This window comes from Epinephelus moara, chromosome 1 (assembly GCF_006386435.1).
Source record: "Epinephelus moara isolate mb chromosome 1, YSFRI_EMoa_1.0, whole genome shotgun sequence".
Lineage (NCBI taxonomy): Eukaryota > Metazoa > Chordata > Actinopteri > Perciformes > Serranidae > Epinephelus > Epinephelus moara.
The window spans coordinates 25,050,255-25,061,817 of NC_065506.1; the positions used below are offsets into that span (position 1 = coordinate 25,050,255).

Genomic DNA, 11,563 nt, shown 5'->3' on the forward strand with positions numbered 1-11,563 from the left:
ATACTTTGACATGTCAGAGCTATGTCCAATCCATAGAGGCCCCACCATGGATGGGCAGTATGTCTGGGGTACTGGCACATCCCACAGATGCTCAGTCGTATGGGGAACTGGGAAATTTGGAGGCCAGGTCAATGCCTTAAGATCTTTGTCATGTTCCTTGGGCCATTCCTGAGTAGTTTTTGCGGTGTGGTATAACGCATTGTCCTACTGGGGACAGCAGTCATAATAAAGTCAAATAGACATTTGTTATATTAAGTATTATAACTACACTAAATTTGTGTCAGTTGTTAATACCTGACATGCTTAGGCCTCCATTGTCAGTAGTCAACAGGCACTTTGAACTGCTGCCATCAAGCAAACGCTACCACAGTGTCAAATCTAGGACCAGTAGACTGCTTAACAGCCTCCTCCCAGAGGCTGTTGGGATGTTACACAGCTAAACTGGACTCTCTATTCCATGCACCTTATAAATACTGCACAGCACTGCACATGGTCACTTTAAATACCAAGTGTCACTTTTTCTGAAAAAGGTCACTGCTGATGTGTGTGTCACACTGGAATTTTAGATAGTTAGGGTTTTATTGTATTTTATTGCTGTCTACTTTATGGTATTAATTTAGTGTTGGAATGACCCTCTGCAAGCACTGTTTCATTTTAGCTGCATTACTGTTGTATGTTTGGTGAGATGACAATTATAGCCTGATTTGATTTGATTTGATTTGATTTGGAACGTTTGATACTCAGTTTCTGCACCCCTACGTTCACCTTTGGGGGTGATATTGCAACAAGCCATGCCATATATATGTACAGCAGTGATGATAGACGACATAGGCTGTTGGGAGTCCTTTGACATTTTGCAATGGATACCAGATATCAAAACTCAGGAAAGCTTTGCCTAATATACCCAAAACAGTCTCGCTGGGAAGGGCTCACTTGGCTTACTGTGCCTTAGAAACATACAGCCAAGCTACAATGTTCCAGAATATGTACATGAAAACACAGTTTGGGCCATTACTTTCATGGAAAATTACCCTAAGGAGTAACAAAAAAAAAAAAAAAAAAAANNAAAAAAAAAAAAAAAAAAAAAAAGCATTTATTTTATTTTGAAATGTCGCTCAACCAACCGGAAATCATGTTTCGGCTAGTTGCTGTGGCAACAGGGATGGATGTCCCTCGGTCTGTCACTGTTTTCCCCGTTGCTGCTTGTGCTTCGCTGGCGACGCCACGGTGAATCCAACGGAAAAAAACAGACACAAGGAGTTTCCGAAAAAGAGGAAGGAGAAAAAGTGTCAGCGTCTCCCACAGCCTCAGCCGTCACCCATGGGTGGCCCAGTACAACGTGTAGGTTCAGTTTTAGCAGTGAAATCTATCAGGTGCGGCGGTGTCTGGCCGTTGGTGTAAAGTTTGACCGAGCCGGGGAGGGGGCGGCGATGAAGGACAGCATGTGGCGCTTTTTCCTCCAGATTTCCTCCAAAACAGGACGTAGCAGCTGGCACAACCGAGAGTGCTGCTATTAATCTGCCACATTAACTAGTTTAATAACTCCCACTGTCGTTTAAAACTTAACTGCGCGTTTAATAGTATTTACACAGAGGGAGGGTCGAGCTAAGGGGACGATAGAAAAGCTGGAAAGAGATAAGTTAAATACCGCTACTGACGGGTAAAAGTTTTAACAATTTAATGCAACTAAAAATCTCTTACCACTATCACTAGCAAACTAAACTAACTAGTTAAACTAAGCTAATTCGTTTTATTAACGTCACTGAACGTTAATAAGTTCCTAATCAGTCCATTGTTATTTTTAATAGCATTACAGCTAGCTACAACAACACTTAGCTTTAGCTAATTAGCTAAAGTTACAGCAACTTGCACAGCTATTGCATGACTAGGAGGTTCCCAAACCACAAAACCACCAAGACTCAAAATGTCTGTGTCGTCAGGATCGACAGAAAACATGGAGCTAAGTATTTCAGAGTATCAGGTTAAATACTGTATCCACAACTCATGCTAAATGCATGTTTTACAAAATGGTTAGCACAGAAGTTTAACTATAATACTGTGTTTCTCCATGTTTGTTATAGCAGCACTGATACCATGTAAACAGAATCATCTGGAGCCAGTAACTGGGGCTCGATGCAAGTGTGAAGCTGCTCTTTGTGCTCTCTAGCAGCTAATACAATGGGAATTAGGATTTTGAGAATAAAGATGTCCTTTACTCCAGTATGATTTTAGGCACATTACCAATCTACTGTCTTTCCACTGAAGCACACTGCAGCCATTTACAGATTTTGTTGGTATAAATAACAGCACTAGAGTAATAGAAAACCTGAGGAATATGGAAAAATATAATGGAATACCAGTGAAGGCATTTTAATTTGCCCCAACAGGCTCTTCCCACATGACCTCATGTGACATGTCACATGCAGAGAAGTTGGTCAGTGCTTTTGCATCATGTTTTTGTCCATTGGTTTCAGTCAAATTTGAGACAGTATGCATCAATGCCACAGCAGACAATTTTTGTATTGAAGTGTGACTGACGATCCTATTAATGATAGACACCTGTTTTATTGGTGGGTAATATCTGTCAACTTAAGTGGAGATAAAAAGTGTAAAGATGGAGGAAGTATGGTTTTGTTTGTTTGCAAGAGAGCTGCAAAACTCTTGGTTGACCCTACAGTGAATAAAAGCCACCACAGCCCATGGTCATGTAGACAAGATGCATCCTGTGACTGCAGAAGCTGAACCTCGAGTCACAATTCCCAAGTTAAAAAAAAAGAAGAAAAAAAAAGTGATTTGAGTCAAATCCCAGTTTAAGCAGAATGAGAATAAATGGCTTAAATTAAAAAGTCATCAAATTTCGACGTATCTGAAGAATACCAGTGTGAAGAACAGAGTTGAGACAAATCCACTGGTGTCACGTCAGTTCATATGTTCTTTAGACAAACAAATGAGTGAAGATCTTTGTATCAAGTTGTCCATTTAATAAAATAGATTTGCAAGCAAAATACACTGACATTTCTGTATTAGCACTCAGTTGTTTCTCAGCTCATTTCCATTAACAATGCTTCTACCCTTAGTTTTTTTGGGGCTGTAACTGTACAACTAACACGTTAACTTCTCCAAAACCAGACTGATTTTAAATATCCATGATTTAGATTATTACAGCTGCAGAAACCTAAAACATCAGTCTCAATGTCTACTTTTTTTTTTTTTTTTTTTAAATTGGTTGTACAGTCATACATCTGTTCCCGTCCTCAACAGTTATTAAAATGTCATTCAAGCTGCTATGTTGCATTGCCAATGGTACAAAAGAAAAAAAACATCAACCCAAAGTGGAATGGCTACAAAAGGGAGCGAAACAACATTCTTTCCTTGCACCTATCAAGTGACAATGTTTAGTACATAAAAGTCATCTAGGGGTGTTACAGTAGCAAGAAAGGAGCGTAAGATAAGCAGTCTATTAAGCTCTTAAAAACTAGAATTGGCTTTAAAAAAGTAATTAATAACCACAGAAAAGAAACCAAAAAAAGAAATATTCTCTCTTACAGTGGCTGTGATTAACAGCAGTATCATGTTTCTCTTCTCATGATATTTGATTCAGTGACTTTCAACTGCGGCCTAATTGTACTTTTCTTCTGCTGCTCAAAAATGTCAAACCCAAATAGCAAATTTTCATCTCCAAATCTGACTGGAGAGCAGTTTTCTGCCCAAACTGAGAGGTACACTAAATGGAGCTCTTCAGTGAGGAAATTAAACACTGACTGGATTTATGGTCCACATTATGGTTGTACAACTATCTACTTACGACCTCAACTTAACGTCACACAGATGCATAACAAGTAAAACAAAAAACAGAAGGACTTAGAAAGAACAGAGATTAAAATAATTACCAAGATGTTTTGTAAAATTACACGCACACAGTCTAGATTCAGGTAAGAGTCTCTCTACTATGTTAAAACAGAATGTATTCAGAAGAGATTTTGTAATGTATCTAATGTAGCATACCACATGACAGAGCTAGATACTGCTGTCAATTACAGCCACCCCAAACTCAAATGTACTGACATGATTTTTTTTGGTAGGTAAGTCCTTATTAAAAAAATTTCACTCATCCAGCTCTTTATCAATACATGATTAAAAAGCAAATCTTAAATTACGAACAGTGATGTTTTTTTTCTGTGCAGGATGCAAGTGTTTGTAATCCTAAATGCCAAGAATTTAAAAAAATGAAGACGTGATCAGGGGTCTGTGTGTGTTTACAGGTTTGACCCTCACATCCATCACCGGTCCATCATGCTGAGGATCATCTCAGGGGTCAGGTCTCCATTGGGTGGGGCCTCGGACAGCTGCACCCCTGGTGCTGTCCCCTCTTCCTGGGGCAACTCCTCCAACTGGATGGTAGACTTCCCTCCACCGACCACGACCTCCTCTACGGTCTCATCGTTGATGTCCTCTGTGTCATCATGGTCGGCTCCAACCTCCCTCTTCACAATTATGTCATCCACCTCTCCAGTGGCCTCGTCCTCCACACGGATGATAGCAGCCGCTGTTAAGAAAGTTACAGGTCAGATTCTGGTATTAAAAGATATGTTTTTTCACAATGTTAAAAATATTTATAAAAAGGAAACAGTGATGCTTTATATTTTAGCTATGATCACACTCCATTAGCATTCTTTAAGTGTTACGGTGTGTGGCTCAGAAACACTGCCAAAACATGCCCAAAAGTATGGTAGCCTCATACTTACCATCTGGTTTGCTCTTTGGGGGTCGTCCACGTTTCCTCTTGACTGGTGGTTCCACAGGGGCTGGGATAGGGACGACTGGTGGGGCCTGATCCACCTCAATCTCACTTAGCTCCTCCTCCTCTATGTCATCTAGTTCACCCTCTACAGGTGAATGAGTGAGGACATCGAGGAGAAATAAATTACATTTTGACACAAGCACATTTCCTGACAATCTTAGGGCCCTGACACACCAAGCCGACAGTTGGCCGTTGATCAATGTCAGGCTGTCATATGTGTATGTGTTCGTTGGCTGTTGACTGTGGTCCCTGTGATGTGCTCAGGTGCAACTTTTTGGCCCAGACACCGGCGATGCAACAGTTGGCCTTCATTGCCACTAGTCAGTTTGGTGTGTCTAGGCCTTAACTCAGTTGTACCATCACTACAATACATGCTGAACTGCATCCTGGTTGGGTTTTATGTGCCAACTTAAAGCAACAAATTTGCCTGATCCTGTCCAATCTTCAGTAACCAAATGTGTAACCAACATGTTATCAAGACCGATGAGTCCCTTGGCCAAAACAATATACTAATGAGCATTTTCAGCAGACTTAAAGATTAAAATTTACAAAATGCCCAGGGCAGCTTTTCACAGCCAGGAAATGGTAATGAGCTCCTTTACTTATTTTGAACAAATTTCATTGCATACTCTGATGTCAAAATGAGGGACTGAGATTTGCTACGTATATAATACCTGTGTTGTCGTCGTCATCGTCACCTTCCCTCCTGCTCTGCATCTTCCTCTTCCTGCCACGACGACCCTTTTTCGGTGTCGGAGTTCCATTTTCTTCTTCAACTTCACCTGTGCAGTTCTCACTGTGACGCAGCATTGTGTTCTGTGGAGCACGCACACATAACCATTACAACTTAGTGACATACTTTAAAATAAGTGCATGTATGTGCTAAAACACAAAGCTCAGCCCTACCCTGCGGGTGAACGTCTTGCTACACTTGACGCAGACGAAGGCAGTGGGGACAAAGTTGGGATCATGGTAGCGCTTGAAGTGCATGTCCAGAAGCTGCTTCTGCCTAAATGTTTTCTCACACTGGCTGCAGGCAAATGGCTTCTCCCCCGTGTGTGTACGCTTGTGCATTACCATGTGGCGTTCCTATGAAGAAATGGGTCAGAGATAAATTGTCATCTAGCATGAAAAGAAATTAACTTGGAATAAGAGCTTCATATTCCTCATGACACACACCTGTCTGCAGCAGTAGTCACACTGTTCACACTTGAAGCGTTTCTCATTCTTGTGGGTCTTCTGGTGTTGGATGAGAGCATATCGCTCATGGAACACAGCATCACAGTAACGACATTTCTTTCCCTTCTCAATAAATGAATGCTGCTTCCTCAAGTGAACCCCTGAAATAGAAACAGAATAGAAACGTTCACATCAAAGCTCCAGTGACCGAACCGGCGAGTTTAAGACATTATTTCAATTATAAAATGTGCATGATGTGAAGTAACATGATTTCTCTCACAACCCTGGTTTACATGGACATACTTCATGATCTCAGAATCTAAAAGACCCTCATAAATACCAGCCTTACCAGTACTTCCCTGCTATTTTTTTCTGCAGCTGATCACATTTAGTTTTAAGCAAAAATGACAACACATTACTAACCAAGGTCACTCTTGCGTGCGATGACAGTATCACAGTGTGGGCAGTGGAACTTGGCCACGTTCTCCGTGTGCTTCTGCAGAATATGCATCTTCATGGTGCCGCTTTGTGTGAAACGGGCATGGCAGATGTAGCACTCGTACGGCTTTTCACCTGCACAAAAGAGGAGAGAATTTAGTATGTGAGGTTCTCTTCTTAAACCTGTAGTAAGACTTCCCTCTGCAAATAGATGATGCAAGAATGTTACCTGAATGTGTTCTCATGTGTCTCTTCAGCTTGTAAGTGTCCCTACTAGCATAGCTGCACAGACTGCACTGGAAGGGTCGCTCTCCTGTATGGGAGCGGATGTGCCTTTTCAACTTACTAACCTAAAAAAAGAGAGATAAAGATTAAAATACAAGACTTACCGTGGGTGTTAACTACAGACGAGAGAGGGACCTAACACAGATCAACATTTGATTACTTGCCTCCACGCTGCAGTAGTCACACATGGAGCACTTGAAGGGCTTCTCGTGTGTGTGTTTGTAGCGGCGATGACGCACCAGTTCACCACTGGTCACAAATGCCATGTCACAATCTGTGCATTTATGTGGCCGAGTGCCTAAAAAAGTTGAACGAAATGAGAATGAAGGAACACTGCCAAGGTTTGTTAATGGAAAAGATCTATTTCTTCTTTGTCTAATGGTAACATGAAGCAAGAACAGTTGAAACATGGCTGAAAAGTTAAGAAACTCTTGACTGTGTAGTGTTAACGTAATGGGAGAAATAACAAAATTCCTAGTAAATCATCCAGTTAGTTCCAGCTTAATTCTTACAAATTTATCTGAATTATTACAGAATGTAGCATTTTTTTAGTTAACAAGTACAAGTACTGTTCTTTGATTTACCTGTGTGTGTATTGAGGTGGTTTCTCAGCAGTGTAACAGTTCGAAAAGCCCTTCCACACAAGTGACATTTATGTGGTCTCTCATCTGTGTGGCTCTTCATGTGTCTGTCCAAGTTGGAGCGCCTTGGACAGGTGTAGCTACACAGCTCACACTGGAAAGTCTTCTTTACACCTGAGTACATTTTAGGATTATAAAGAGAAACATCACATAAACAAATCATAATCTAAAATGTGTCTTCTCACAGTCATCTTCAGATACTAAAGAAACATTGATGTCTAACCTTTTTTCTTGATCTTTGTGGGCTTTGGTGGTTTCATGTTGCCCACAACCTTCTCAGCATTGACCTCAGACAGCAGCCCCTCCTGCTGCTCTTCCTCAAAATCGTACACAGAAACATCCATGTCACGATCGCCGTCTCCATAGCGCAGGCGGCTCTTCTTTCCTTTCTTCCCTTTACTACGGATACTGGTGATGGGCTGGTAGTCTGGGTCCTTAGACCATTCTGGGTCTTCTTGCTGAGGCACAGTGGCTTCTACTTCTGCTGCCTCTACCCCCTCCTCTGCCCTAACCGCTTGAAACTCCTCATGGGTTGCCTGGAGCTCCTCATGCTCTACAGTCTCTACTTCACCATTGGCACCCACTTTTACCACCTAAAAGAAAAGATTACATATGTGTCTCATTGTGACCAGACTATTTTTCAACACAAGAGTTTGCTGAGAATGCAAAGTTGAGGACATAACTAACCTGGAAGCCCTCAGGCAAAGGGAGGGTGTGACAGATAACCGGCTCTGCATCCTTGTTGACTGCTGAGGCATCAACATATGTGGCCTGGAGCCCCTCTACAGTTGCTGTTGTGACAGGTACCTGCACCAGCTGAAGCTGGCCGAGACCTAATGCAGCTCCTGCCTGCTCCTCCATGTTTACCACCTACATAGAAGAAAAACCCTTTCAACTTGACCACACTACATAAAACATTTTACAAGACCAGTTACCAATAATCCAACATTAGTTAAATGTTATCGCTTAACCGATGTTCTATACCAACCTGCAGCGTGATGATCTGTCCTTCATCTCCACCCGTAACAGTCACTGTGCCACCACCCTCCAACACCTCCGTCTTCATTTGCAGCAAAGTTGGATCGAGAGCGTCCATCACCATCATCTCCATGTTCTCAGCCACTTCCCCCTGTTGAGCCATGGCTGATCCTTGTATCAAAGCCTCTCCGCCCTCTGGCAGGACCTTTCCTTCAGGAGCCAGGACCGCAGCCTGAGTGGTCTCCATGGAAACAACCTCACCCTCCATGGCAAGGGGGTAACTAACACCCTTAAAGGAGAAGAAATTTATCAGAAAGTGAGAATGACTTATAATTTTGATAACAAAAAATAGGAGCTGAAAATATGTTGTTTGTACATGTGGAGCCGGTTTCTATACATCAGTACACTGCCAACAGTCCTCTGTGAGGGGGTTTCCCTCAGTAATTGGAACTTCTTGTTGTTTGGTTTTTACAAATGCCATGAGCTCAACAAATGACTGCATGTCCTTTTGCCTCTAAAGGAAGTGGTAGTACCAGCTGTGGATACTTAAACTCCACTGGGAGCCAGTGTGTTGTTTTATTTTGATAGCCTGACCCTTCAACAGATCAGAGGGGCAACTGATTTTGTAGCATTTAATGACCTAATCAGAGAATACTTTATACATTGCTAGCAATCAACGTGTTTCACTTCATACATATACAGAGTCAACACTCAAACTACAAGTCTTTGTGATATGGATTATCGAGTCTTAGTTAATCTATCCACGTGTGGGAGCAGGGTTGGAAATACTTTTTGACCACCTGCCACTGTGGCTGGTGCAGTCCTAAATCTGCCAACCACTCAACAGATTGGCATTGGTTTTGGCATATTTTACTAGCATTTGGTGCTAACTTCCAACCCAGTGTGGGATCCTATACTCCAAGCAAGTGACTGCTAGTTAAAGTGCCAGAAATAGATTAAATTTAAGTGTAATTTAGATGTTATGTAGTGCAGTGGGTTACTAAAAACGTGCCAAATAGAGACAGTCCCTCGACTATATCCAGCATTCATCTCACTATTAGTACCCCGAGGTATATGTAACGTTAATGAAGGACACCCTGGTATACTCTGATTTCTAGACTGAGTTTTATATAAAGATAATCCACTGCACATCTGGTCGACTGTGGAGAGTATGGGTCAGATAAAGTAGTACATGGAGCCTAGAGTTAAATTAAGTGAACAAACCGTGTTAATTCATCATCTGCAATCCGACTATAGCATTGTACGACAGTGAGGTAATGTTAAAGTTTGAGAAAAGTGACCGTTTACGTCTTCCTGTGTTGATTAGACATTGATATCTGTCGATCAATCAATCGATACTTCGGAGTCACTCGTTCGCCTGTTTTAAAAACGCTTACTTTATGGCATCCTGTTATCAAGTCACAGCTTATTAGTCAAAACAAACGATATATTGTTTAGACGGTACAAACTACTTGGACATCAACTCGTGTTAACTCGGGAGGCGCGAGTACGTCTGAAAACAGGAAACAAAGGGCACGATAAGATGGACGTCAGGCCTGAACAAACTTAAAACAGAAATATTGATAAATACAGCCATCCCTGTGCCATTACCCCAAAATATCAGCCGAAAAGCACCAAAACACTCAACCGAGACGGGGAGTTACAGTTTATAGACAGATTTAGTGTATTTTGGATAACGATAGAGGGAGACAAACACCCCCCGCCAGCCGCCTGGTCGGTAAGCCCTACCGTGACACCTAGAGGCCGGCGACGGCTCCTACAAAAACGTTTCCGTGTTTGGAGGCAAAGTAACGACTTCACTTACTCCCGACTGCTTCTGTTCCTCGTTATATTCAGCTGGATGCTCGGTGCATGTGGTTGTTCCTCCAAGTCCCGGTGTGAACGTCCGTACGTGCTGCGCGCCGGACTAAAAATTTTCTCCCGCTTAGGAAGAGTGGGCCTAACACAAAATGGCGGCCCTTATGAGCTACCGCGCATGCGCAAACACAGCACCCGAGGGAGTAAAGGGGAGTGGTCGAGCTGTGAGCTGAGGGTGATGGGCGCCAGATTTGAATTCAGGCGTGGGCGGGGTGGTGGGAAGAAGAGCAACAATGACCGAGAGAACAGAGAGTACTGATTAGTTTTCTCACGAGAAATGCAGATCGGTTTTACCAGAGCATGACTAATAGGCCTTCAACACCTCTTATCCCATGTTAAATCGAGGTTACAAGTGATTTTGTGAATAAAAGTAATTCTTAAAAACAGTCACTAGAGGGCAGTGTGAATATTGTAGGTGAAGGGCGGGCCCCACTACACAGAAAGTCGTGATTATACACTATCCTCGAGGTCTTTATGTGTAATTGTGTCACAGAATGGATTGAAGGTGACATTTACACATCCAAATAAACACATGTATTAGTCATAGTGGGTTGCAGGTTTTTATTTGGGTGTGAAAATGTCACCTTCAATCTAATATGTGACACAGTTACATACAAAAACATTAATTTCCACATCTTGTCCCCCACACAGTGTTGTCTCTGTCGTGTCTTTCATTTGGTATGGTCTAAAATCCTGATACCATGGTGTGGGAGGGACAAATGAGCTGCTGGGGTTTTACTATTACTGTTTATTACACTCTCTGCACTGTTTACAGTTTATTTAAGTACATCCTGACCTCAGTGGAAGTTAGGGATATGGAATATTTAAGAGCAAAACTGAAACCATGGGGTCTCTGGTGGTTTAGGAGTTAAATGATACTGGCCATCAGTTTCAATGTCCCTGGTTCAGTCTGGCTGGGCACTTTTGTTGCACATCATTCTCCTGTTCTCCTGCCGATATCTGGACAGTGACTTTACATTTTACTGAATCTTTTGCCAGCTAACTGTTCTACATAAACATTCTTTTATATATTTATATATGGCTGTATGATCATATTTACATGACAGACACATCCAGCTTCTGCAGTTAAAATAACTCAATTCAGAATTTGTAACACTTTGATATAAAAGTATAATTTAGACACTGATTTATGACTGTAATAGTTACCTAGCTGACCAGAGTGAAGTTTTATCCTGAAATTAATGTTTTAAGTTTTCATGTTTTAAAATATTAATACACATGTTAATACACAACCTGCCTCTCAGTTAAAATAACCTTGGTGTATTACATCTGCACCCTGGCACTAAAAATAGCTGATGTCATTACTCCACATGGAAAATGTGACATGGGTTCATGAGTGGAA

The 11,563-nt window shown here is 41.8% G+C and overlaps 1 protein-coding gene across 1 annotated transcript; it reads right to left on the reverse strand.

Annotated features, from left to right (window-relative positions):
- Positions 1-2,960: 2,960 nt before the first annotated feature.
- On the reverse strand, positions 2,961-10,306 carry LOC126390246 (transcriptional repressor CTCF-like). The gene is made up of 13 exons (XM_050044478.1): positions 10,148-10,306; positions 8,333-8,611; positions 8,032-8,214; positions 7,568-7,937; positions 7,288-7,458; positions 6,868-7,001; positions 6,648-6,768; positions 6,404-6,553; positions 5,981-6,141; positions 5,708-5,890; positions 5,476-5,617; positions 4,746-4,886; positions 2,961-4,546 (listed from the first exon to the last, which is right to left on the reverse strand). The coding sequence occupies exons 2-13, from the start codon at positions 8,588-8,590 to the stop codon at positions 4,281-4,283; spliced, it is 2,280 nt and encodes a 759-aa protein (XP_049900435.1). The 5' UTR covers positions 8,591-8,611; positions 10,148-10,306; the 3' UTR covers positions 2,961-4,280.
- Between the last annotated feature and the right edge of the window lie 1,257 nt (positions 10,307-11,563).